This window comes from Sturnira hondurensis, unplaced genomic scaffold (assembly GCF_014824575.4).
Source record: "Sturnira hondurensis isolate 20B ecotype Veracruz unplaced genomic scaffold, ASM1482457v3 Scaffold0006496, whole genome shotgun sequence".
NCBI classification, from domain to species: domain Eukaryota; kingdom Metazoa; phylum Chordata; class Mammalia; order Chiroptera; family Phyllostomidae; genus Sturnira; species Sturnira hondurensis.
This window is the reverse complement of record NW_028079127.1, coordinates 20,600,121-20,626,868: the sequence shown is the minus strand read 5'-3', so window position 1 is coordinate 20,626,868 and position 26,748 is coordinate 20,600,121. Positions and strand designations below refer to the sequence as shown.

The window sequence follows — 26,748 nt, the reverse complement described above, 5'->3', positions numbered from 1 at the left end:
CTACAGGGGGTTGGGGAGTTCAGAAACAGAACTGTGGGAAAGGGCCCTGGCCACTGTGCCTGGGATGTGCATCACGACGCCATCCTGCCCCAGCTCCTTCCCAAAACGGAGCACTGATGCAGGAGTCAGAACACCCAAACTGCAGGTAAGGCAGCCTCCTCCACCTGGGTTGCAGACCACCCCAGACCCGGCCTGGACGGGGCTGTCGTTTCCTTCATGGGACCTCAGCCCAGTTGCCCTGCACCCACCCCCGGAACAAGGACCCCAGCACCCTTCTGCTGAGGGCCTGGGCCCAGCCCACATGTCAGACCCCACGCAGTGTGTTATCCTTTAATGAAGAGCTGGGTCAGTGTGGCCACCGTTCTCCCCAAGGCCCCCCCCAAAACCGGTGCCCCTCACCACTGGCTGCCTCGGAGGCAGGGTGGCCCTAAGGCAGTCAACCCTTCTGGGGGCCAGTTCGCAGTGGCTTAGGAAAGGTGTTCATCTCTCGGACCTGGGACCGTGGCAGCAGCAAAGGCGGGAGGCAGTTTTGCTCGAGATCAGAACTGATGGTGAGGAGGGGTGGGAGGGCAGACAGCCCGTGCCCCCCTCCTTCCTCTCTGAACCCCAGTGGAGTTAAGGGCAGTGTTTGCGAACAGTCCAGTCTCCCCAGGGGTTGGGGGGCCTTCATACCCAACTCCCCTCCGACTGATGTCACACAGCCCACAGGGTCGCTGGGCTCAGGGAGCAGGTGGGCCACCATCCCATCAGCCTCAGGGCCCCAGGCCTTCGAGGGGAGTCCAGCAGGGCCCAGGCTACCACCACCAGGAGACCGGGGCCACCTCCCACTAACTGGGCTCCTCAGGCACTACAGGCATCTAAGAAGGTGGTTTCTCCCTCGAGGTTCTAGGGCTGCCCCGGCGGGCTGAGCAACAGCAGGGCTCGTCGGGTCCCTACAGGTCGGTGACCTTGTTCTCCACGGCCGCGGCGATCTGCTGCAGCCGGTAGCCCAGCTGCATCTTCTGGGCCGTGCCGTCCTCCTCCAGAGCAGTGATGATCTGAATGAAGTGTGGAGACAAGTCCGTCAGGGGACCCGTCCGTCCCGCTCGGTCACTTCACAGCCGATTTCAGCAGCCTCCTTGGGGCACAGTTTGGGGACCCCCACTACCTCCCGTGTGACCTCAGGGCCTCGTCAGTGGGAGGGAAGGCCACCCCAAGTCATGTTTTAAGGATTAGTGGGGTGGGGTTGCGAACAGCCACCTCCTGAGGCAAACTGCTCTCAGTGGAGGCCAGCTGCCACCCCCCCCGCCCCCCGTCCGCTAATCCTTAAAAAAAAAAAAAGCCCTGCTACAGCGCCCCCACCAGGTAACAAGCATTTCCTGAATGCCTACCCACTGGGTACAGGGCAAGGGGCAGAGACCCAACAATGACAGCTATGACCCTGCCCTCGTGGGGCTATGGGTGGGGAGACAGATACCGACCCATGCGACTCTTAAGTGGGGCAGCCACAGAGGGAGCAGCAGGAACTGAGGGGCTCGCCCACAGTGTCCCTGGCCTCCCTGCCACCAGGGCCACCGCAATTCGTAAAGAGTGCCTGGACTTCACATCGCCAGAACCACACAAACACCTGGGTGGACGCTTCCAGCACACAGCCCGCGGGCTGGCTGGAGGGCGCTCTGATCTTGAGGCCCAGCCCAGGAGCCCCGAGAAAGACGAGGCCATCGTGACCTCACTCTACCCTGTGCCTAGCTCCTCCTCTCTGGTGGCTTGTGCAGCCCAGTCGGGCCCACACCCACAAGGGTGACCATGCGCAGCACAGTGCCACCCATGAAGTCAGATAAGGATCTGAGCAAGGGCAAGGTCAGGGCAAATGTGGCAGCTGTGTGACCCTCCTAGCACATCCTACATACCATCTCCAGGCCCCGGTAGATCCCCAGCCGCTGCCTGCCACACCTGTCACCACCAGCACCATTCCCACCACCAAGCCTGGGAGCCCTGCTAAGGAGCTCGGACGTGGGGCGGGGGCAGGTAAGGGCACAGCCAACACCAGGAAGCATGTCTGAAGAGCGCTTCCCAAACCCAGGACCCAGCTGCTCCCCTAGTCTGTGCCCAGGGGGTGATCAGAGGGCCCCCCATGAGAATCCCAGGGTCAGACACGCCCTCTCCACATCCCTCTCCTCAGCCCCCTGTCAGGGCCCGGGGTGCCACTCACCTGGTCATAGTATTTGTTGATGTACTTGTAGAGTTCGTGCAGGGCCACTCGTGCCCCTAGGTCTCCAGAGCAGTTCTAGGGAGGACAGAGAGAGGAGCCAAGGGTGAGGGTGCCGCCAACCACCAGGGGAAGCCCGAAACCCTGGGGGGCGGAGGATGGGACAGGCCCTGCAGTGGGTGGCAGAGCCCTTTACAGACTGGGGTCCCAGTTCAGGCGTGCTCAGCGGGACACAGGGTGGGCCAAAGGGCCTCCTGGGTGGCGAGACCCCACATCTGCCAATTCCACAGGGTCTGGGGCTCCACCGGGGCCCTGCCTTGCTCCCCCTTAGGGCTCCAGCTGAGACCTGGGTCCTCCCAGGTGATTGCAGAGCCGAGCAGGAAAGACGCTACTCTGCCCTGCCTCCAGCCCTGCCTGAGGTCCCCCTCAGGGGCTCCACAGGTGCACCTCAGGCAATGGAGGTGCTATCAAGTCACCCAGTCTGTGCAGGCACTTATGGGGATAAAATGAGAGGATAAACAAAGCACCCCAAAGATGCACAGAAACACCCCCAAATCACAGCTGCTATTACTGTGGCCTCAGAAACACCGTTTATAAACCACGGGCGGAGTTTGGGGTTGCATCGGGAACAGGTGGGGTGCGCCCACGGTACCCTGGGGATCAGAGTGCTAGAAGACATCGACAGGCTGACCGGGCCGAACCCCAGCAACCTCGCTGCCTCGGGGTGTCATCCACGGACCCCACAAGGGCTGCAGGTATCCAGGCACCTGGCTGAGTCAGGGCAGGCGGCAGCTGGCAGCTGGCAGGACAAGACCCCTGTTGCTTTCTGATGAGATCCTGGAAGCCCCGCTCTTACAAAGTGGCAATCGAAACCTTCTGCAGAGGACCCAGGGACGTCCCCGCAAAGGAGCAGCGGGAAGGGCAGGACCCCTGTGGCGGGAGCTTGTGCTTAATGCGAGAAGCAGAGGGCGGGCCGTACCCGGGACAGCTCGGCCAGGATGGAGTTCATCTCTTGGTCGCTGGCCGGGACGGTCTGTCTGATGTCTGCGTAGTACCTGCCAGAGATGTAGGGATGGCAGCTGCTGGGAAACAAGCCCACCCCCGCCCCGCTGGGGTCTCCACTGTAACACCGCCCACCCGGCCCCTCAGGCCTTTCCCCTGCCCTGTACCTTTCCACCATCCGTTTGTATCGGGGGATGTCCCGAGCGTACAGGAGTTTGTTGATGGGGGAGTCCTGGGCACCAGAGGCCAGTGGGGGGAGGGGAGGAAGACGAGGCACCGTGAGTGTGACGAACTGTCCCAGCCTGCACAGCACTGCTCCAGCGTGGGAAGTCCCCAGTTCCAGGAATGCCCCTCAGACCCCGCACCCGGGATGGCTGGTCACCCTAGCCCACTTCCTTCTGCAAGGACCACCCCCCTCCCACCGAGGCAGGGCGCTGCTTCTGTCCCCTCGAGCTTCCCCCCAGATGACGCCCAGGCCACGCATCGGCTCAGGTGTCTCCACCAGACGCGGCAGGGAACCAGCAGTGGGGCAGGAGGGGGCAGCGCCGAGTGCACCCTGCTGCTTTCCACATTCTGTCCAATCCCCGAGCGATCACTTCAAAAATCGGAAAACTGACCCAGGAAGTGAGGTCCACTGCCCAGGCCAACTCACTCCTGAGTGGCTGAGGGGGTTGAAGCAAGTCTCTCAAATTGCAAGAAGGCTGCGCCTCACTCTCAGGTCTGACACCCACCCAGCCCCACCCCACTCCTGGGCCTTCAGAGGCCCCGTCGCCCCCTCAGGGTAAGCCCTTGCTCATGGCCCTGGCCTCCTGCCACCCCCGAAGGCTGCACTTGCTCCTATGCCTTAACCCTGTGCATCAGCACGTGGCAGCCCCTGCCATGCCCGACCTGGAAGATGGTGGCACCGCCGCCTCCCAGGGAGCCGAGGAACAGAGCCTGGCCTGGGGCCTGGCCGCACAGACTCCCCTCGTCCTCCTCCTCAACATTCTCAGGACAGCCTGGGCCCTGTGGCCTGTGTGCATGTCCCTGGCCCATGCTGCCCGCCCCACGCACGACCTCTGTGTCCCCCACCCACTCACCCGGCCCAGCTTGTGGTCAGCCAGGGTGCAGGCATCCATGAAGGTCTGTGCGATGACCAGGAGCACTGCGTCCATGTTATCGGACGTCTGCACGTCAAACACGAACTGCGGGTTTTTGATTATATTGACCCAGAACCTCAGCGGCAGGCTGCGGGTAGGCAGGCATGGCCAGTGAGCACGCGGCAGGGGCCGGAGAGAGCCCTACACGCCTGGCCCGGCGGGCCCCACCCACACCTGTTGGTCTTCCAGATGTGCACAGTGTCCTGGTCAGAGATGCCATGCTGCTGGGCCTGCTCGTCCAGCAGGTCAAAGAAGTACTTGATGGCAAGCGGCACGGGGCGGCTGGTGCTGAGGATCACCTGGAACAGGTCGTCCACAAACTTCTGTAGGGTGCCCTGCAGGGGACGGGGGGGGGCATGGAGGTGTGGTCATCGAGGGGGCTCCAGGCCCAGCCCAGCCTCAGACTCGGGGTGGTAGGCCCGTGGGAGCCCCACGCCACCCCCAAATCCTGCCCCTACCTTCATGGACAGCAGGCGGGTCAGGTAGATCTCCGGGATGGCCTTGGCTCGCTCACGCTCCCCACCCCGAAGGCTGCCCCTCCTCGGCCGGGGCGGCTCGGGCTCCTCGCTCGGCTTCACCAGGTGCCAGGGACGGATGCCCCCCTCGTCCACATCCTCCAGCATTGGGGTCCCTGTGCCAAGACCACACTGCTTGTCACACCTCATCAGGTGTCCCCTCCTCTGAGCCCCAGGCTCCTGCCAACTCCTAGGAGTGGGGCACCCAGGGAGGGATTCTCTGGGTGGGAGGGAAGTAGACACAAGCCCACCCCGAGGTCTGGAGTTCCTGCCCCATTAGTGGGCAAAAGCAAGGGCAGAGGGCCGCGACGGGGGTGCGGGGATACTCACTCTCTCCGGGGACATAATCCTGGTTTTCCCGAAGAAGGTGCTTGGTGAGGCAGGGGACCAGGGCCACAGTGGCTCCATCTGGGACCTGCTGACAACAGCTGGTGACCCCTCTGCCAGCCACACCCCTGCCACACACACCCCCACCAGCTCCCAGCTCCCCTACCTTGTAATGCTGCAGGGTGTTCAGCCGCCGCCACAGACCCTGGACCTCAGAAGTCACATCCTCATCAGAAAGAATGAGGTGTCCAGCCACCCCAGACCGCCACTCTGCAAGGGCAAGGGCAAGGGCAAAGGGGACTTGGTCTTGGGCTCCCAGGACACCTTTTCCGAGGCGGAACCTGTTTTGTCCTCCATGGGGACATGTCCCCTTCCTTCAGGGGCAGCCCTGCCCAACCTCTCCAATGACCAGGAACAGGTGCCCACCGTTGGCTGTGGGTCCTCCCTACACCGCCAGCTGTGCCCCCACCCTGCACAGTCTGGCCTAGCCTGACTCTGGCTCGGGCGCCCCGGCCACCCTTCCCTTCTGCTCTCACCGACATCTAAGGTGCGGGGGTCTGGCCGCTGGGCGAGAGGCATCCCTTTATAAAGCTGATCCAGCATCTTCTCCTTGGCCTGGGAGATGGTGTCGCAGTCCAGGACCTTCACGGGCACACCCTGGGCCTCTCCCGCTGCCAGCCCCACAGCTGATAGCGCATTCAAGGTCTGCACAGGATACACGGAGCAGTCAGGCCCCAGGTCCCATGTGGGATGACCAAAACGCAAGGCCAAGGTCAGGGACCACCGGTGAAAAAGCCACCAGTGGCTCCCTACTCTGTGGCCCCAGCACCTGGCACAGTGTCCTCGTGACTGTGTTGGGTGAAAGGCAGAAAAAGTGAGTAAGCACAAGTCGGGCCCCCCGGCTCCTGGCTCGGCTGGACAGGTTGTGACACCAAGGGAGGTACCCCCAGCCCAACAGACGGCCAGGTGTGGCAAAGCCTGGATGGGATTTTCCCGAAGGAGCTCCGAGGGGGCCACTGAAGGGAGAGCAAACCCAGAGGGACACGGCGGGCAGGTCTGCCAGCGAGGCCGCCAGCCTGCTGGGCACTTGACATTCCTGGCAGGACAACGAGACCGCGGCCGGGCAAATAGTCAGGCCTGGTACAGCAAGGACGCAGGCTGGCCTCGGGCAGGCGGCTGCTCCCCTCCCCTGGCTGTGGCCCTTTGACCGCACCCCAAGCCCGGGACCCTCTGAGGCCCTATCCTCGAGGTCTGACCCTTAAGCTTCTGTCCTGCTCTAAGGCTCTCCCCCAGACACAGGCAGCCACACATGACCACTCGTGCTCACCCCCACCCCCAAGGCTGACACTCCAGGGCACGCACACACTCCCTCACCAGGGGACGGTACTCCACGTCCTCTCTGAGAAGGCGGTTGTCATTCAGGGTGTATTTGGCTTTACCAGTCACGCTGTCGACTGGCCCCTTATCAACTTGATGCTTAATTCCACGGAAGAGCATGTACAGAGGCTCCCCTACCGCGTCCTGGGGGAGTGACAGGCAATTAGCGTCCCTGAGGGAGTGACAGGCGTGGGGCAGAGGTGTATGGGACATGAGCCACTCTGGTGCAGGGGACAGGCTACAGGCTACAGAGGGCTAAGGTGACCAAGGACATGGTGGCAGGCGTGTGCACGCTGCATGGGGGTCGGGGGCTGCCTGGTTTGGAGACTGCCCCTCCGGCAGGGGGAGCCCCATCCACCTCCGCCCCCCTCACCCTGATGAAAGTGTAGAGGCAGATGGACATCCAGTTGGAGAGCAGCTTCTCCACCACAGTCTCTGTCCTGGGATGACAGGAAGGGGCAGCAGGGAGGCAGGGTCAGCAGGTGGGGCCGCAGTGCGCTCTGTTCCTCAGACGCCCAGGCCCCAGAGGTCCTGACTCAGCTCTTGGCCCCAGGTGCCCAAAGCTGCCATGTCCAGTCCCAGCGCCAACCATGCTGTCTGACAAAGTCCGAGCGTGGGGAGGACGACTTCAAAGAAGTGTGTTCCGGCTTGGCGGACGTGGCACGAATGGATATGTGGTGTTGATCTTAATCTTGCTGTCTCTTAGTGTTCTAACCTCTACTTTTCTGATAATTTGGAATCTCCTAGAAATGCTGACCATTCTCAGAGCTGAACAGCAACTAGGTCAGGCTGAGAACAATATCACCTTGGCCTTTCCCCAGAATAACACCTCCTTCCCTGACCTGATTAAGCAATTGTACAATAAGATGATATCAGCTAGTAGGGGGCCTGGAACACCCAAGGCAGCCCCCTTAAGTAAGTCCCGAGGCAAATCCCCTCTAATGAAATAGCCCTTGAATGTCTAAAGTTGTTAGAATAACAGTCCCTCCTTTACCTTGAATAGGGATATAGATCTATGGTCAAAATAACTTTTGTTTAACATAGTTGAAACTATGGGAATTCTCGTATTTTTCCTAATTACCTTTATATTGATTTTTTCTGTTCAACTGATTATACTATGCACCTGTAAATGTTAATGAAAATATAAAAACCTGCTTATACTTGTAATAAACGGAACAGTGCTTCACCCGCCTTAGAGCTGTGTAGTTGCCTGTTACCCAGCACGGACGCCTATCCTCACCTCGAGGGACCCCTGGACCCTGCTGCGGCCGGACCGCGGCACAAAGCTACTGGGCCCCCACTGCTTCCAACACCTGCACAGACCTGCGCAGCATCAGCTTGGGGTTCTTGGCCACATACTGGGCCACCAGGTCACTGAGCAGGGTGCGCAGGATGTCTGTGAAGTACTCGAGCTTCCCGTGCAGTGCCACGGTGAGCAGAGACGCCACGTAGGCGCGGTCCCGAGCGGAGAAGGTGCGCTGGCTCTCCAGGGTGTGGATGAACTGGTATCATGGAGAGGGGATGGGTGGGAGGGAGGGAGGGGCTGATTCAGAAACCCAGGGATGGAGAAGGGGTGGGGCCAGGTGGGGGGAGGCCAGGACAGTCCAGGTGTAGGCGGGGAGAGGGCAGGGTTGGCACCTTGGTGAGGAAGAGCTTGCTGTTGAGCAGGTTGGAGAGCTGCCCCAGGCCTTGTTCCACAGTCGGTCGCCTGCTCTCCGGCACACCCAAGTCCCGGTGCAAGGGCGACTCCTGGTGCCCAGGGAAGAAGACCCTCTCGGCATACACCTTATAGTCAAGGAAGGGGATGCCACTGCCCAGAAGGTCACTGGTGAGATCTGTCATCTCGGTCATGAGATCTGTTGAGTGGAAGAGGGCAGGTATGGGTGCCCAGCGCATTCGATGGGAGCCCGGGGTCCTCCGCTGCAGCCTCACCAGTGAACTCCTTCTTGCAGCGGTCCCGCACGCTGCTCTCCAGGTTCTCCAGCTGGATCTGGACCTTCTTGTAGTCCCTCAGGGCCTGCTTGCTCTTCCTCCTGCTCAGCACCAAGGTCAGGGTGGGAAAGACTGGCGCGGCCAGAGCTTCTGCTGGCAGCCCCGGCCCAGGCCTGCCTAGGACAGCAGTCTAACCCGGCCGTGCCCAGCCAGGCTAAGGTCTAGCTCAGAATAATTCAAGCCTGTCCCATCCCTGGCAAGGCACACCCACCCATGTCCTACGTAGCCCAGCACAGCTGAGCCCAGGGATCAGCAAACTATAACCAGGCCAAGGACACCGGGAACCTGTTTTTGTAAGTAGAAATTTACTGGCACACAGCCATGCTGATGTGTCTGCGTATTGTTAATGGCCGCCTACTGTTTATGGCCGCCTTTACGCTCCAATGGAAGAGCTGAGCAGTTGCAAGAGGGACCGCCTGGCGTGCAAAAGCCTACAGTATTTGCTCTCTGGACCTTTACAAGAAGTGTGCTGACCCCTAGCCTAGCCTGTCCCTCCCAACCTGGCCTCATCCGGAGGCACCCACCTGTATATGAAGACGATGATGACCACTCCCACAGCCAGAAGAGAGACGCCCACCCCCAAGCCGGCCTGGGCTGCCAGGGGGAAAGCCACAGGGCTCTCGCCATCATATTGCACGTGACCCAGGGAGAAGCGCAGGTTCCCCATCTGCACCTGCATGGGGAAGCCACTCTGAGCAAGGCTTTTGTACATGTCCAACGCCTGGCCTAACCCAGGACCTGCCCACTGACCGTGAACTCGGGCAGCGCCTCAGGTGCATCCCGGAGGGCCAGGGGCTGCTCCGTGGGGGGCTCGCAGTACAGGTGGTGCCGGGTCAGTGTCTTCACCACGCAGGGGCCAGTCCCTATCATGGCCACGACCTCCTCCTTGGACATTGCAAGGTCCAGATTCTCCCCCTGGAACACGAGGTCACAGATTGATCACTCAGAATTCTTCCCTGAGGGGAGGAGCTAGTGGTCTCTCAGATCTTTGCCCCCCAAATGCGGGAGGGCTGGTCCTGAGACTCATTCCCAACAGCAGGGCTGATGGGGGCCTCAGCACCTGGTCCCCTCCCTGTGGGTGGGATGAGGCCCGAGATGTTTTCCAGGCTGCCAACCCCTGCCCCGACCTTTCTCCACCCTTCCCTGTCTTGCTTTCTCAGGTACTAACTTCCCCAGAGCTTCTGAAGGCTATAAAGTTGTCCCACATTCTGCCCAGTTGCCTAGCCAAGCTGGAGCCCCTAACATGTCTGCTGGCCCCACGGGTGGGTGGCAACTGGCAGCCTACCTGTGGCCTTTCAGTCGCCTGCCTACGGAGTGTCAGAACACATGCCAAGTGTGCTCGAGAGTCGGGCTCTCCAATAGGCATCAGCCCAGGCACCTGCTGGGTGCCACACCCCCGACCTTCTGCATGTGCCAAGCCATTGACACACTGCCATTTGGCCGCCTGCTGTGGAGTACGTCAGGACCCAGGCCACCGGAGCCAGGCCCTGCCAGGAGCATCAGGCCAGGCATCCCACCAGCAGCACCCCCAGCCCTCGCCACAGGAGGGGTGAGGCACCAGGTGCATCCACTGGCCCTGGCTCTGCGGTCACGCCCCTCCCCGCACCACACACACAGCAACACCATCCAACCAAGTGCAGGCTCCCGGGCACCGCCCTGCCCAAGAAGCAGCAGTACCTCCACGGAAAGCACACTCCCAGGCTTGTGCCGGAATGGCATGGCGGGGTCCTCGGGGTTGAGGGGCTGCAGAATGGGGTCAGCCTCATAGGAGAAGGGTGCAGGGTTCAGCGTGGCAAAGTCAAAGACAAGGCTGTCGAGGATAAACTCCACTCGGACCCGGGCTTCCTCGGGCAGGCCCAGGAGGGCAGGCGTGCGGCACGTGATGAGCTGGGAGGAGTTCACGCGGCAGAGCTCCTCAAACTGGGTGGGGGGAGGGGTGGGGGGCGGGTCAGGGAGGGGCCTGCAGGAAGGGGGCCCACAGACACGGTGCCTGCCACCCATGGTGTGGGGGGGCCCTGGCGAGCCCAGCACAGGCAGGGGGTGCCCAAGGGAGTCCTACGTGATGACCGCTGCAGGAGGCTCCGGGGGCGCACGCGGTCTCCGGGATCATGGGGCGCCTCTGCCCAGGCCCCTGGCCTGGCCGCCGTGCTCTCGGTGCCACGGTCACTCGGATCCTTGGTGTCTGCACCACGTCTAAATTCTGGCCACGGACCCGAATCTCACGTCCCCCGCTGCAACACAGCCCCGGGGGCCGCTCACAGGGAGCCAGGCTTGAGCGCATGGCCCAGTCCCAGCCCGAAGCTGCGTGGGGGTCACAGCCACCACATAAAGCCCTACAAACCCCTTGCCCCAGTACTGGGCCTGCAAAGACCACCCTACCCCACACCACACAGCCATGCCCTTGGCCCAGCACCTGAGGAAGCTCTTGGTGGGGCCGACAGAGGTGACGTTGGGGTCTGATGTGTACTCAAACTGGCTGTGCTGAAGCTTCCGCTCGGTGGCCCCAAACCACACAGCTACGGGGAGGGCAGCAGGCATGGGGTGTGGGCTGGTCTCACACTGCAGCTGCTCCGCCTGCTGCCCCGGGAGTCTAGGAAGGGAGGCAGGAGTAGAAGGCAGGCCAGGTTGCCTAGAGGGGGCATGGGATGAAGGGAAGGATGGTTCCAGGGCGGGGACCCGCTCAGGCCTCAGCTCACTGCCCTGCAGTGCAGACTGCCATCGCCATGGTGGACCCACCAGGCCATACTCCCATGACAGCCCCCATGCAGGGAGGGCCTGGCCACTTTCTGGTGGAGCAGACTTGACCCTCTCCCCCTCTCTCTCCTCCTCAGCATCCTCCCCCCACCCCGAGTGTGTAGATTTCTGCAGAATGAGGAAGCAGCCCTCACAGGTGACAAGGCTGGTCTCCGACTACCACTCGGATGTCCTCCAGCCGCCCAGTCAGGAGCTTGGAGCCGTGCAGGGTGAGACGGGTGCCCCCAGCTCTGGGGCCTCGCACGGGGAAGATGGAATGCACCTTTGGGTCCTGCGGGAAGGGGGACGGGTAGAGAGACAGGCATCAGACCAGAAACAGAGAGGCAGGGGGAGCTTGAGGCAGACACAAAAGCCCTGGGTGGGGCAGGAGCCCAGGAAGGCGGAACCAGGTGGGCTGGGAGGAGCCACCCAAGGGGGTGGCCCATCGGCAGCTGCGGGTGCCCAGCAGTTAGGCACCTGGTAGGCAAAGTCGAGCTCTGAGATGCCACGTCCTCTTCCTGGCACCTCCACGGTCACGGCACCGGCCACCTCCTTCCCACTGGCCTCAGTGATGCACACGAGGCTGCGGGCATAGAACAGGCGGGGGGCCAGGCTGTGCCACAGGCCCCCAACAGACCAGGCTGCCTCCCCCAGCCCCGCCGCAAGACCGGCACATCCTCTCGATCTGGAGGGGGACCCCGTATGGCACACAGGAGGTCCCCGCATCTGAGAATCAGAACTCGTGGTTTCCCTTATCCAAGTCGAATGGAGCCCCCTGACGAGGAAGGCGTCCTGGGAGTGGCACAAATTTCCAAAGGAGCCCCCGGGAGGCCAGCTGCTGAGCTAACAAGGGGGCCCAGCTGGCCACCCTCATATGCACGTAGCACCCCTTGCAAAGTGGTGGAAACCTGACTTCCTTGGGGGGAAAAGTCCCCAAAAGCCTCTAGTCGGGTCTGGGGAGAGGCATGGACGGAGTGTGAGCTAGCTAAGAAAGTGCTGGCTCTCAGCCAGAAAACAGAAGCAAGGGGCAAATCAATGTCCACAACGTGGAGCCTACAGTGGCTTAGCCCCGTGACAGCGTCATGGTCACCCAGAAAGCAGAGCCAGTGGCGTGTGCAACTTCCCAGAAGGGGCTTCGGCCAGAGCACATTTTAATCACTTTAGTCTCGTGGTTCTAGAATCATTAACAGTCTAGGAAGTCACCTGAAGTTCTCAGTCATAACACACGCAGGAGGAAAACTACACGCTCTGGCCAAGTCCTGTTCAAACCATGGGTCTCCTGGCCCCAGCACGGGCCCACAGACCCAGGTCTCCATGGCCGAGGCTGCGTATCTGCTCTGTGGTGGTTTGGGGCGGCTGGGTTTGGGACATGGCGACTGTGGCCGTGTCTTTGGGGAGGTCCCACGCATGCACTTCAGGGACCTTGCAACCACCAGCCAGGTTACCAAGAGTCAGAACCCCTGTAAGCTTCGAGCCTGGGAAGGACCCCGGCATTCAGTCGGTGTGCCACAGGCCTGCCCTCTGGGGGGGCCCCAGAACAGTGCTAGGGGAGGAAGGGTCCATTGGTGAGAAGGCCAGCCCCCGAGCACAGCTGTCTGGGAGCCAGAGACTCTGCTACCACAACTACATCCGTGGTCACTCCAAAACCCGGGTGGGAACACCTAGGTGGAGCCAGGAAGAAGAGCCACCTGCCAGCTTTGGGAAGGGGCTGAGCCCCAGGCCCAGGAGCAACCCCCTCTCCCACCACAGCCCAGGCCAGGGAGCTGCAGGTCTATGCCCGACGGCAACTATGGCACTGGAGCCTCATGACTGGCACCAAGGAAGGAAGGACAGGGAGGGCGGATGAGGCGTGGGTGGGCGGCCCTGAGCAGGAGGCCAATGGCAGAGTCCGCAGGGGCACCCCGCCCCTGGTGGCCCAGCAGCTCACCTGCTGGAGACCTCATACTCCCGAGCATCCACCGTGCAGGGCGCTCCAGCCACCCGGACCGTGTCCTGCACGTCCTGCACATGCTGGCCCAGGTTGGAGCCCCTGATGGTGACACGGGTGCCTCCGTCCACCGGCCCGGTCAGCGGCTCCACCTGTTCCAGGACAAGGACTGCTCACCTGCACCCACTTGGCAGCCCCCAGTAGTATGGGGAGCCCCCTGCTGGGCCCCCAGATCCAGAGCAGCCCACCCTCCCTCCCAAGGTGGCAGCAAGGGACACGCCAGCATTCCAACACACCGAGTGGATGAGGGGGGCAGGGCACTGGGTGGCCACAGCCTCAGCGCCACCACAGGCTTCCCGGGCCACGCAGTGCGAACGCTCTCCCTTGCACCACACGCAGCCATACTGGGGCATGGCGGTTTGGCAGAGGCTGCAGTCCCCGTGTCCCATGGAACAGTCATAGAGTACCACTGGGGGTGACAGAGACAGATATGAGAGGCAGGCCCGGAGGAGCCCCGCGGCCAGCAGCCAGCCCGGCAGCCCCCGCGGCTCACCATGCAGCCCATCAGCGCTGTCCACACGCAGGCGGCCGGCCCGGCGCAGGAACAGCCCCACGTGGAGCTCTGGCTGTGGCGTGTCGTAGCTGAGCTGCAGGGACAGGAGTGGGGTCAGAGTCTGGGGCTGGGGAAGGCAACAGGCCTGGGGAGGGGGTGGTCAGGGAAAGGACCAAAATGACTCACGGTGGGAACACAAAGACCTCGGTCAGACTTGGGGTACAGGAACCCGTGGGACCACAGGGTCAGAGGTCAGAGCTACCAAGGGCCCCCAGGGATACAGGGCCATAGGCAGAACTGGAGTGTAGGGACCCAGAGGGGCCACTGGGTGAGCAGGCAGAGCTGGAATACAGGGACCCCATGGGACACAAGATCAGAGAGGTCAAAGATGGGGCACCAAGACTTCTTCAGGGTCACAGGGTCAGAGCTAGCTAGGGTGGGACGGGTGTGGTACAGTCAGCCAGACTGGGAGCCAGCCTGTGGCCAGGGCACCCGAGGCCCGCACCTGTAGCTGCTGGCACGTAACACGGCACTGCGTGTCTGGAGGAGGCTCACACTCGACCTGGGCTGCCACCACCACCTCACGGCCCTCCAGCTCCATCACACACTCATGGTCTCCAGGGCTGTCCTGGGGGCAGAGGCCACGGCTGTTGGGGCAGCTTCAAGAGCTGGGCCTGGGGAGCTCTGCAGCAACCCCAGCTCAGCCCCTGGGTGGGGTCCGAGGCCCGGGGCGAGGCCCTCTTCCCGCTTCCCAGGGCTTGTACATAGTCTGGCAATAGCCAAGTGACAGAGGCCACAGTGACACCGACAAGCTGGACCCACTCACCTGGAAGAGGCGCAGGTTCCTGCCCAGCAGCCGTATGTTTCGCTCCACGTGCACCGGTATCAGCATGGAGCCCTGAACACTTTCCACACAAGGACAGGAGCTGGCCCCCCGGGTTGCCTCTTCCTGCAGGCAGCAAAAGCAAGGCAGGCTATGGACCTCACCCTGCCACCTCCGTCCCTTCCCACACAGAGACCTCGGGCCAGGCCATGCGGCCCCCACCCCGCTCCTCCGTCCCTGCCCACGAAGAACCGCCAGGCGAGCAAGGGGCTGAACCTGCCCACACCCCCCTCCCTAAGCCTCCTTCCCGGGCTGGGCCTCACCAGCTCCCAGAGCCCAGGGGTGTCGTACTGGTAGTCAAGGCCGGACAGGAGAATAAGGGGGGCCGGGGGGCCCTCGTGCTCGGCCGAGTCTCCATCACCTGAGAGGAGGGTGGAAGTGGAGAAGGCGGGCGTGTCACCCCCTATCCACTCGTCCGCCTCGGGCAGCTCGCCGCCTTCTTTCGTGGGCCAGTCCAGAGCGGGCTTCGTGGAGCCAGCGGCCCCTGGGAAAGTAGTGGCGGGAGCAGTGCTGGGGGGCTGGTCCTGGGGTACCGCAGTGGGGGAGGTCTCGGGGCCAGGGTCTGCGGGGGCAGAGGACAGTGCCACTGCATCTGAGGGTGACGGGTGGAAGGCCAAGAGGTCCTCAGGTGTGGCCATGGGTTTGAGGTCAGTGACAGCAGGGGTAGTGGTTCCAGGCCTGTCCGGGGAGCTGGGCGGGAGGAACTCTTTGTGGAGGGGTGACTCTGTCGGGGCTGAGGCGGGGGAGGCAAGTGTGGGGCTGGGACCTGCCCCCGGCCGGGAAGGACTGGCCTCAGGCAGGACAGCTGAAGCTGTGGCTGAGGAGGGGGCCTCGGGCTCCCCAGGAAGGGTGTCAGGAGTGGGGGTGACTGTGGCCTCGGGGGCAGCAGGTGGGGAGGGGGTGGGTGCCTCTATTGCAGGAGGGGCTGAGGACAAAAGCAGGCTCTGAGGGGGAGGCAGAGAAAGACAGGAGGGGCCACTCAGCAGGCAGACGCAGGAGCAGGCGGCAGGCAGGCAAAGGATGTGTTAAGAGAAAAGGAGACCAAGGAAAAGAGAAACAAAAACAGCCCATTAATTCTCCAAAGGAGAAAAGCGGAGGGCAGGCTCCAGGGCATCTGTGCTGAGGTGGGGCCCGAGTCCAGACCTCCCTGCCTTTTAGCTACAAACGTCCTCTACTGGACAGTGGACGCCTTCCGCACCAGTTGCCACACACGGCAGCTCAGGTGCCCTCGACAGAGCCATGGGTGGGCAGGTAGATGGGCAGGCACACAGACCCTGGGCCATCAGAAAGCCTCTTACTGGGGGACCCCACACCCCCCTTCCATGCGGCCCAGACTGGAGTCACGCTCACCTGTTGGCTGACCACCACGGGCCCAGCGTCGCACGAGGCCTTGTGTGTGCACAGGTGCTGCCAGACGCACCAGTTACACCCCCAGCGGCTGCTCACGCAGGCCTGGCACCTGCACAGAGCACAGCCATGGGGCAGGGGTCACCATAGGGCAGCCCCGGGCCTGGGGGTCAGGGTGAGGCACTCACTGTGCAGACGGGTGGAGGTCGGTGACGGCCACACAGTCATAGAAGGAGAAAGCAGCTCTGGTGATCACGACCGCACCAAATCTGAGCTCCACATCCACGGAAACGTGGTCTGCAAAGGGGGAAGGGTGCCAGGGCTGAGGAGCAGCGAGGGGTGTTCAGCCCCCACGCCGGTGTCACGAGACCACACAGAGTGGAGTTAGCATCCCACATGGGGAAGGGTACCCAGGGTTGGGGGACAGAGTCCACAGGACACAAAATGGGGACTTTAGGGCCTTGGGGACTAGTGGGGAGACTCAGAGAAAGGCTTGAATTCACACCTCACCCAGACCACGCCCCTGGGAGCAAGGTGGGAGTAGGGCGAGCTCCCAGGCCCTGGGGCTGGTCCCTCGTCTCACGCACCAGCTCCTCTCGGCAGCGCTGGGGCCCCACTAGGGTCTGGGGAGGGGCACGTCACACCCGAACTGGTCAACAGGGCAGGACTCTGGTGTTCCCCAAAGTGGCAGGAATATGACTCCCCCGGCCATAGGGGTGGCAAGTCAGGTATGGACAGGAAAACCTGCCGAGAGAGGCCAGGACACAGCGCTGGGGTCCCTGGGGAGCGGATCAGGGCTCGTGCATAAGGGGCACCCAGTGTGGGTGGGCACCAGTGGCCACCAGCAGCCACCAGCACCCCCCCCCCCACCTCACAGACACCAGCTGTCCACCCCGCAGGCCTGGTTACTAACAAAGGGAGCAAGTGAGGCCCCCAGTGTGGTAAGGGCAAGGCCATGTGGTGTCTTGTACACCTGACACCCAAATCCAAGGTGCTGACCAGCCGCCAGAGCCTTCCCCACCAGGGCCCCGCCCACTCTGGTCCCGCACCTCCCTCCTCTCCTCTCGGCTGATGTTGGCAGGATTCATGGCTGCCACTTGCAGGCAGCCCAGCTCGGGCTGGAAGCTCCACAGCCATCTCTCCGGGCCCTGGCCCCTCGAGCACTCAGAACGGCGACTGCACCTGGGCAAGAATGACCAGCGTCCACCTGTGACCCTCACAGGGCCCCTGGGAGTTCATGGGGCAGGACCAGCTATGGTCCTGGGCAGGGTCCCCCACTGGGACACGATGCCAGGATGGGGGTGCCCTGATAAGGCAGTGATACCCAGGGTGGGGGATGCAGTGGGGGGCTGGGACATCCAGAGGTCAGGGGTTGAGGGTGAAGGGCCAAGCACCAGGAATCCCGGACAGGGCGACTGCACAGGAGCACTGAGGGCACGAGGCTGGGGTCAGGGCCGGGGAAGGGGTCGGGGGCCAGTGGGGCACTGACCTGCCAAGGAGCACACACCATCCACAGTACGGGTCCCTGTGGGCCAGACAAGATGCGCAGTCCAGGTGCTGAGCACAGGCGGCCACAGGAACCTTGAGAAGCTGTGACGGCAAAGGGGATGTGAGGCCAGCAATCCAAACTCTAGTGGCTCACCCAGGTACGGGGCCCTCGCCCAGCCCCAGGCCCCTCCCAGCAGCCTGGCCCCAGCTTTTGCCTGGCACTCACTGTGCTCTGGGTCATGACATACAGGTGCTCAAAGGCCCCATCAAAGACGAGGTCTCTGCTCACTGCGGACCCCCGCTGGACACTCTGGCTGGAGTATGGGTGGCCATCACTTCCCGGGCCCAAGTACACCTGAGGTCAGAAACCACTAGGTCTGGAAGTCCATGGCCATAGGCCCAAGGTTCTCCCTGTCCCCACAATGAAGGGACTTATGGGCGGATTTCCTCCCAGTCAGAACAGGTCACTACACCCAGCTCTGGGGGCAGAAGTGGGGATCAGAAGGGGTGGGGATCCCAGTTAAACACCACCCAGCCCCAGGAAGAGGAGCACTGGTCACCTCTCCCAGCCTGGGGTCGGGGGCCTGTCATGAGCCTGTCGTGAGCCCCTGGGGTCACAGGAGTAGCTTCGCCCAGGCTGGGTCCCCACATACTCGTCCCCTCCAGACCTTGGGGCAGGGCCCAGTACTTCCCGTGGACTCACCCTGTGCAGCTGCCCTTGACTGTCACCCAGGAAAGCAACAGTGTGCCCATCCTCCATGGTGACTGCCACAGCTGTCAGCTGAACCCCTGGCCACTCTAGAACTGGCGTGGCTTCCAGGGGGACACGGCTGGCCATGGGGCTGGGCGTGTGGTCTGAGCCACAGGGATAGGCATCCAGGGTGTCCTGCAGGAAACAGGAAGCACCTATAAGGCCCTCCCTGGATGGCCTCCTCACCCCATCCTCCCGGCTAACCTACCGCCTTGCCCAGGCTCTCTGCCAGTTCTGCCGAAACAATCGCCTCCTCTGCCGGGCCTCCTGGGACAATCCCGTCCCTGCCGCCAGCCTCCCCAGCGATGTCCCCACAGCTGCATCCTTAGCCCTGCCTGGGTGGCTTATCTGCAGCTGCCTCAGGACAGCTCCTTCCTTCTCTTTGATCCCCACCTGTGGGGGCCCCACCTCTGCACATCCCTGGCCTGGGAGCTGCTTCCTCCAGTGTAGGCATAAGCTCAGCCTTCTCCCAGCCCTCTCCTCCCAAGCCCCTCCCACCTTGCACACTCAGCCCCAAGTCCACAGTGGCCCCTGGACTCTGACATGGCTCAGTGGCCCAGGCCCCTGCCTGCAGCTTCTCCCTTCCCTTCTCTAAGCCATCCTGAGGCTAGAGACAAACAAGTCTCAACCTCACCTGCCCTCTTGCTTGAAAACCTCACACAACAAGTCCCAGTCCCCCATCCCCATTCTGGGTGGCTGTCCCAACCCCCAAACACCCTCTTAATCCACCTACGCAAATGCCGCCCCTTCAGAGCCCAGGCCCAGCCCCACCACCAGCTCTGTCCCCCCAAACGCTTACCACAGACGCCCCGCCACCGCCCAGACACCAAGGAAGTCACACCCATAACATCGCCGACCTGCTGGGCCCCCACACTGCCACCAGCTTCCCCTCAGACTCCCACACAGCTGCTGGGCAAAGAGAGCCTGGCTGGTGGCCTCGGGGACGGCTGGGTGCCGGGACTCACCACAGGCAGCTGGGCACAATCGGAGTTGACGTCGTACTCGATGTAGGCCACCTCGGCCCCGTCCGCACTGTGGCCCTCCCGAGTGTAGCAGGCGTCGCGTGTGAGGTTGGCAAGGAGGTCCAACTCGTCCAGGCGGAAGGCGCAGAGAGCAGAGGACCCTGACACCCCGGCGGCTGCCGATGGTGGCCGGCCCACCGTGGGGGGACTGGCAGAGGAGAAGGCTACAAAGAGCACCTCCCCCTGGGCCGCCTCCCTGGACGTGGCCACGGCTGCAGCCTGCATCAGCCCGTAGCGGCCACCCTGGCAGGCCAGGGGCAGCTCCACGTAAGAGTAATAGTGCTGGTCCCGGAGGCACACTCGAGACACGTAGGCCCGAAAGGCTCGGGACTGAGCCTGTAGGTCCCGCCGCAGGAACAGGAAGTAGGCGCTATCCCCACGCGCAAAGGCACTTACAAAGTGGTGGCTGTACTCAGAGAGGCGGCCCACTGCCAGCTTGGCCGTCTCCTCGTAAGAAAAGACAGCCTGGGGGTCTGGTGGCTGCAAGGCTCGGGTTGTGATGGGAGGGATGCCACCCCCGACACCCCTGCTGGTGTATCCCCGCCCCACAAACAGGAGGGGCTCCCCAGCCAAGCCCTGGGCAACCAGTCCCACGGTGCTGACCTCAGGGTCATTGGCGGCCACGTACTGGGTGTCCCCAGGCCGCTCTGGCCTCAGCAGCAGCTGCTGGAGCTGCCCAAGGGCCCGCTGCTCACAGACCCCCTGGTGCACGCTCCCGCACACCACCAGGGCCCCCGGGCTCACCAGGAGCAGCTGGTTCAGGTTGTCGGTGGGCTGGGCCTGAGGGCACTCATCACGTACCACAGGCGGCAGGCAATCCCTGCTATCTAGCACAGGGCCAGTGGGCACGGTGGCTTCCAGCTGTAGCTCTGGGCTCAGCTGGAACAGGAAGTTAGTGGCCCCTAGGTAGATGGTGCCGGAGGTGGGGTCCCGTGCCAGGTGCTGCAGATGTGTGCCGTTGGGAGTGAAAGCAGCCGGTGGAGGGGCATGGAGGGTGAGGACCCACCCAGCCCAGAGCACCTGGAGAAGACCTGGGCCGAGGCCAGGCATGGTCACCTGGCAGGGAGAGAGGTAGAGCAGGGCTCACGTGGCCACCAGAGCACCACGGGGCCACAGGTGAGGGACAGGGCTACGTCACTGCCAAGATGCCCCTCCTAACTCAGGGGGTGAGCAGAAGCACTATGGTCCAGGCTGACCCCAGGACCACCTCCTAGCAAGGGATCGGGAGATCTTTCCTGCAAACTCCAAAACTGCCTGTTCTCTGCAAGCACTGTTCTCTCAGGAGAACTTGACCCCCCTGCCCAATCTCACCCTGCACTACCTTCCGGCACCCACCACAGGGCCTGAGAGTGAGGGATTGCAGAGGCGGAACCATGGGACACACCCCATGCCCGGGACCCTGGAAGGGGCAGGAGAAAGTGGGTGACAGGAAGGGGTCCTGAGCCCGAAGGAGGGAAGGTGAGGTCCCACGGGCCACTCGCAGATTTGGAGGGTGAACCTTTCAGGCAGGAATCCACAGGGTTGTGAGCACAGAACCAAAGGGCCAGGGAGAAGAGGGAGGTTCCTGCCACCAGGAGGAGGCCTCGAAGACTGGACCCCCACCTACAGAGCCCCCAGGAGAGGTGGGAGTCACACTCCTCCTAGGTGCCTAGGTGCGAGGGCAGGCTCACCTGGCAGGGCCAGCTGGGTTGGGAGACAACGGCATGACCCGTGCAAGAGTCACCTGGCCAGGGAGAAAGCAGAGTGTGAAGCTGGAGGCTGGGCTGCGGGCACTGGGGGCAGCACAGAGGTGCCCCCTGCTCCCCATGCAGCCTGCCGGTGGAACTGGGCCCAGCCTGGCCCTCGGCCACCAAACACATTCCACAGGGGACGCCTCCTCAGAGCTGCACAGGGAGGGGGTGGGTGGGAGGATCAGGCACCCTCAGGGCCTGGGAAAGGGCAGCTAGGAAGGAGCCCCAGGGCTGGCAGGGCTCAGTCAGGCCCCAGCACAACCCTGCCCGCCACAGCCCCTTCTCCCTTCTTGGCACTCTGCCACTCCCACCCTCTGCCCAAACCCCACCTATCCAGGCAGCCAGGAACATGCCTCCACACGGGCCAGGGGCTGTCCTGGCCCAAACCGCCACAGCACAGCAGACACATGCTCGCACACACTGAGAAACACGAGTCTCATCAGACGCTTGTGCACACGGAACACGGGCAGACACTGCCTGCACTTACATATCCACAGAGACAACCTCCTTACATGCTCTTCGCACAAGCATGCCACACCCACATACCGTGGATTACACATTCAGGCACCCACATACAGACTCACACACGTGTCCCTGGTTCCAGCCCTAAGGCCTAGAGGGCTGTGGCAGCCAGGCCACCCCTTCCTATTTTCTGTCCACACGGTCAAAGAAGAAGATTCAGGGCCCAGGCTGGGGAAGGGGGCGTCCTAGAGTAAGTCACCATGCCCAGCTGTGCCCCCCACCCCTAGGAGTGCCCCGGACCCTTCCTCGCAGGCCCCAGCTAAGGCCTGCTAGGGCCAGGAAACCATGGCAACACCACCCTCCCCAGGCCTGGTGGTCCTCAGCCAGCAGCACCAAGGTTGGTGAAGCGTTGGGACAGGCCGTACATCCCAGACCATGAGACGCTTCCCCGCCTGCCTGTACCCAGGCCACGTTGCCCAGCCCCTCCCAACACCTGGCTGCCAGTCTGCCTGTGGGAGAGCCTCCCTCGGCCAGGGCAGCTCCTCCCAGCCAAGGGCACCACGGGGTATCCCCAAGGCTGCCTCGGAGTGAGTGGGGCTGGACCAAAGGCTGGGAGGAGGGTCCGGCAGCCCAGTAGGAGCCACGGCCACTGCCCAGCTGGGCAATGCTCCCGAAATAGCTTGGGGGTTTCCATTTTTAGTGTGCAGAGAACAGGGCAGCTCTATGGGAACAGAAACAAGGCCGCCTCTGTTTGCCACCCGAGGGGGCCGCAGGGAGGGGGGGGTGGCAAGGAGAGTCGTGAACCCGGCCAGAAGCCCAGGACTGTGGCAAAGCCAGGCTTCCAGGAGCCCCCCACCCTGTTTCCAAAGGGTGAGGGAAGAAAGTGTCTTCCTCTGGGAAGACAGGGCGTGCCTGAGGATGGGTAGAGGCCACCTCCTGCGCCTGGCTGCTGCTCTCTCCCCTCCTGCAGCCTCCTGCTGAGGGATGTGCCAGGGCACAGGGTCCACGGTCAGACCAGCATTCACGCCTCTATCCGCTCACAAACATTTGCTCAGAGCCTTCTGTGTGCCAAGGCTCTCTAGCCCTCAAGGGGCAGCCACCAAGGCACTCCCCACACGTAAAATCTCAACTGGGTGGCCCAGAGGAAGATGGGCGGGACCAGACAGTTCCTGTGGGGTTTCTGAAGTCACTGCAACTGGGCCTAGAACCCCTTGCCTATCCCCACTTGCCACAGGAGGGGGAAGAGGAAAAGGACAGTGACAATTTCTCTTCTGTGCTGGGCATTCCTGCTTCAGGTAACCTCAATCACAGGCCAAAGAGCAGCCCCCAGCTCTCCATCAATCCCACTCCTCAGGATCTTCAAGCACAACTGAAGCCTGTCCCCCGCCTCCCAGAGTCTCTGGAGCACCCAAGGCCTGGAATGAAGACCAAGCCCCTGTGCCCCTACCCTCTCCCACACATGCTCCGCGTGCCTGGCCCCTGCACTACAGGCTGCTTTGCTCCTCCCTGACATCACACGGGCTGTTCCCACTGCCTGGAATGCCCACTCCCACTCTAGCCCATTAACTCAGCTTCCAGCCATCATCCCCCAGGGGAGCCTTCCCTGTCCACCGGAGCTGCCGAGCCCAGTCCATGCGGTGAGTGTACAGAGCTGCCTTGGGCCAAACGGGCAACAGGAGGGCTCTGACGGTTACAGATGACAGCATGTATGCCTGGCACTAGTGCCACCAATGAAGGCTACTTTCCTCCCTATCCCACCCACTCTGGACCTAAAACTCCTTGAAGGCAGGGAGGGTGGCTTTTGATTCAGAGGCCCCAGTGACTGGGACAGGGCAGGGTAACACAAAGCAGATGCTCCTTGCAAGACCCCCTTTTATAGCCAAGGAAACCTGGCCCATAGGAAGGACGTGGGGCTCTCTGAGCTACTCGGCCTCTCAAAGCACAGGATGTGAGCAGCACTGTTACTCATGAGCAGGTCAGAGCGGGCTGGAAAGGAAGGCTGGGAGCCAGGCCTCACGTCCCCAACCTGCACAGCCCACTCCGCAGATCTCGGGCCCCTGCCAGGCTCACAGCCAAAGGCCCACTCTGCCTGTGTCCAGGCCTGTCCTGAAGTATTCCCTGGCCCACCTTTCTGAGACCTGTGGGGTAGGGCTCAAGCTGCCGAATTTCCATCTGCGAAGGGCGAGCCCTTCCTGGGCCCTTCGGGGATGTCCTCACCAACCAGAAGAGGCTCACACACTCTGTCCTTTCACATCTGGAGAAGGGTCCTACCCAGCCCTCACGTTCCGACTCCTGGAAACCACTGGGAAGCTGGCCTTGCCTTTTCCCCACTCCGCGGCTCCCGGGCCGCCGAGAAGTTACTCATTGACAGAGCTGTAGAGAGCACTGCTCGCCCTGCCGTCTGTCCGTTGACATGGGGTGGGAGGATCTACCATTTATTTACCCGGCCCCGCGAGGACTCAAGTTTGTGTACAGAGAAGAGGTCCCCCCAGGAGACGCGTGGCAGGAGGCTGCACCGTGCGCAGCCTGGAGGGCTGTTACTACGAGCGGGGAAGCCTCGACTTCCCCATCAGCTCTTCCCCGGCCCTCCGCCCTCCTCTACCAGGCCGCGAGCAAGGACCCTACCAGTGGTCTTGGGAGGGCGGGGAAGGGGCCGGCCGGTTCCGGCTGAGGCGTTGGCGGCGAGGAGGGGGCGCGGAGGAGCAGCTCCACCTCCTCTGTCTCCCAATCGCGTTACAGGCGCAGCCGCCAGAGTTTCCATTTACGCACAGAAGTGCGGTCCCAACTCTCAGGACCGAAGCCGCCCACTACTCACCGGGCTGCCACTGGCCCGAGGGATCCAGGCCTGAGGCCCTTCCCCTTGGGGCACGACGCGGCGCCGGGTCCCCACCACCCCGGCCCTCCGCCCCGCACTCACCACCGGGCCGGGCCCACGGGATGAGCGCGCTGAGGCGGACGCCGGCCGCTCCAGGCTCGGGAGCTGCGTGCGGCGACCTCGCCGTCCCCACTTCGCCCCTCGGAGGTGGGTCTGGCGGAGCCGCAGCTGTTACCCGGAGACCGAAGGGCGGAAAACTGCGCCCGCTGCCCGCCCCTCCCGCCGCAGCGCTGCCACCGCGGGGAACAAAGGAGACAAAGCCCGTCGGCCGGGCCGGCTCCGCTCCTTCCCCCGCGCCCTCCGGGCCGCCCTCCCCCCTCCCGCCGCCCAGGCCAGGCCGGAAGCCGCCAGGAGAGCCGTGCGCGCCCAGAGCCGCCTGGGACCCCCCGCGGGCTCCGCACTTGCCGTGGGCCAGGGACTCGACCCCTCCCTTGTAGGGAGGGGCAGGCTGCACCCCGGAGGTAGCCGAGGCGACGCGGATCGCACTAGGTGGGGGATGAAGTGAAGCTCCGCTCGCAGGCCGCCCCACCCCGCCCCGCCCCCGTCGGGCCTCACCTGCGCGCTGCGAAGAACCGGAATTGGGAGCCCTCCCTGGATGGGAGGGGCGGGAACCGGGCAACGCACCCCAGGTGTGGTGGTACCTAGAGCGCCCCGGCCTCTTTCTGCCCACCAGCGTCCGGTGGGACCCTCGCCCCTTACCCGCTCCTGCGGTTCGCTAGCCACCACCTCCGCCCTACAAAGTCCAGAGCTTCCCCTTTTCCTTTCCAATACCTGACTGCCCTGGTCTGCCGCCTCCAACTTTGTTTACCTGAGCTCCCAGGCGCCTAGTTTCTCCTACCGCGCCCGGTCCTGCCCACCAACCCTACTCCCAGGACTCCGCAACAGGCAACCCCTCCTTCCGGCCCCCACCTCCGGCAGTGCGGGAAGAACGCAAGCACTGGGGCAGAGGCTGGGTTTGCGCCATCACTAAGCCAAGTAACCTGACCCCTGCCACCCCCACCACACACCCGTTTGCTCACCGGCAAGTGGAGGTGATACCACACCTAGCCCCACTGTTGAAGGAGGGCGCAGTTGACTGCAAAAATACGTGAACGAGGGCGTATTTCCTTTTTTCCCTTGGCCTGGACCCGGACCCACCCCAAGCTGAGAAGCCTTAGGCAAGTCTAAACTCCCTCACTACCAAATACCTGGGCGGTCTGAGGAGGAACTGCGGAGCAGAAGGGTTCCCTCCAGAAGCCTATTTGTACCCCGTGCTGGGCCTTTTTCACCCTGGCCTGCCCATTGCAATCTCCCGCTGGGATCTGGCCTGTCTTATTACATTAGGACTTTTGGAGGATTTTGGCTCAAGGCCATGGGGATGGCCTCCTCGCAGGCAAAATCTGTCACACATATGCACCACCCTGGTAGCCCCTGGAGCGTCTACACGCTAGGGGCAGCCTCAGCCAAAAGGTTCAGGTCATGCATACTGGCTACTATGGGAAGAGCTACCACCACGCCCACCCTCTTTCCACCGGCCACCTCCAGCCCCCATTAAGAGTCTGCCTTTAGCCCTGGCCGGTGTGACTCGGTCGGATGGGCTGCGTCCTTCGAACCAAAAGGTTGTCGGTTCAACTCTGGTCAGGGCACATGCCTGGGCTGCGTGTCCGCTCCCCAGTCAGTGCAAGAAGCAACCCATCAATGTTGCTCCCTCACATCAATGTTTCTCTCTTTACCCCCTCCCTTCCCCCAAAATTTTTTGTAAGTCTGCCTTTATTCTCATCTACCCAACTCTGCCTTCCAAATTCTCACTTCCCGAGGCCTCGGGGTCACCCCCGTTCCTCTACCTCTTTCCAGCACTCGCTCTGTACCGGCGGCACCCTCTCCCCAGTTCCCAGGGACCCAGCCTGCAACCCAGGCATGTGCCCTGACTGGGAATCGAGCCAGTGACCCTTTGGTTCGCAGGTCGACACTCAATCCACTGAACCACACCAACCAGGGTCAGGGAGGTCACCTTATGAGAAACACTCCTGGCTTCACAGGCATCTGCTTAGCACACGTGCAGAAAGCACCTAACCACAGACCCCAGGTACCACCTCGGTGTGCTCTGAGTTTCTCCAGGCCTGAGGTCCTCCAATACTCCATGGGGAGTACAGAGGGCCTTCCTACTGCTCTTGTTTACTCAAGGACACACAAGGCCATCCATGGCCACTGAGTCCAGGAAGTCAAAGGTTGCCCTTCTCCCCTGCAAAGGAACAGGTCAGAGGTCCTCAGGAAGTCCGTCTCCATGGCTCCCACCTCTGGGAGGCCCCTCCCCATCACTGTCTCTCTGCTCACAGTGCTGGCAGGCTGAGCTCTGTCCCTGCCTATAGAGGCCATCCCTGGGCTGTGTGGGAGGACACCCCGCCTGAGTGGCACACCAGGGCTGCCCACAGTACTCTGCACCAGGGACCCAGATTGG

At 62.8% G+C, this 26,748-nt stretch overlaps 1 protein-coding gene across 5 annotated transcripts; it reads right to left on the bottom strand.

Annotated features, from left to right (window-relative positions):
* Positions 1-316: 316 nt before the first annotated feature.
* PLXNB1 (plexin B1) lies at positions 317-25,868 on the bottom strand. Of its 5 annotated transcripts, none has more exons than XM_037049822.1 (38): positions 24,867-25,868; positions 20,915-20,967; positions 19,188-20,300; positions 18,175-18,357; positions 17,698-17,826; positions 17,473-17,573; positions 17,033-17,165; positions 16,571-16,727; positions 16,172-16,280; positions 15,987-16,095; positions 14,900-15,580; positions 14,580-14,702; positions 14,259-14,381; positions 13,754-13,847; positions 13,497-13,669; positions 13,201-13,352; positions 11,751-11,856; positions 11,429-11,565; positions 10,954-11,130; positions 10,600-10,771; positions 10,218-10,460; positions 9,291-9,455; positions 9,065-9,213; positions 8,481-8,581; positions 8,187-8,404; positions 7,872-8,050; positions 6,922-6,988; positions 6,546-6,692; positions 5,708-5,876; positions 5,338-5,441; positions 5,175-5,259; positions 4,788-4,960; positions 4,504-4,664; positions 4,270-4,417; positions 3,358-3,422; positions 3,168-3,243; positions 2,192-2,266; positions 317-1,037 (listed from the first exon to the last, which is right to left on the bottom strand). In XM_037049822.1, exons 3-38 carry the CDS (start codon positions 20,292-20,294, stop codon positions 933-935), a joined length of 6,396 nt encoding a protein of 2,131 aa, XP_036905717.1. In that variant the 5' UTR covers positions 20,295-20,300; positions 20,915-20,967; positions 24,867-25,868; the 3' UTR covers positions 317-932. The 5 variants fall into 5 exon arrangements, with proteins under 5 accessions (XP_036905717.1, XP_036905718.1, XP_036905716.1 ...); XM_037049823.1 differs by having other exon boundaries at positions 25,120-25,868; XM_037049821.1 differs by having other exon boundaries at positions 25,331-25,868.
* Between the last annotated feature and the right edge of the window lie 880 nt (positions 25,869-26,748).

What these genes read in the sequence shown, in the direction of transcription:
- PLXNB1 (XM_037049822.1), bottom strand. Translation starts at nt 20,294, where the DNA reads ATGCCTGGCCTCGGCCCAGGTCTTCTCCAGGTGCTCTGGGCTGGGTGG. An exon ending in CCTCCTGCAGCGGTCATCAC is followed by an intron (nt 10,461 to 10,599) that starts GTAGGACTCCCT and finishes CCCCCCACCCAG; the next exon opens with TTTGAGGAGCTCTGCCGCGT. An exon ending in GCCTCTACACTTTCATCAGG is followed by an intron (nt 6,693 to 6,921) that starts GTGAGGGGGGCG and finishes TCACTCCCCCAG; the next exon opens with GACGCGGTAGGGGAGCCTCT.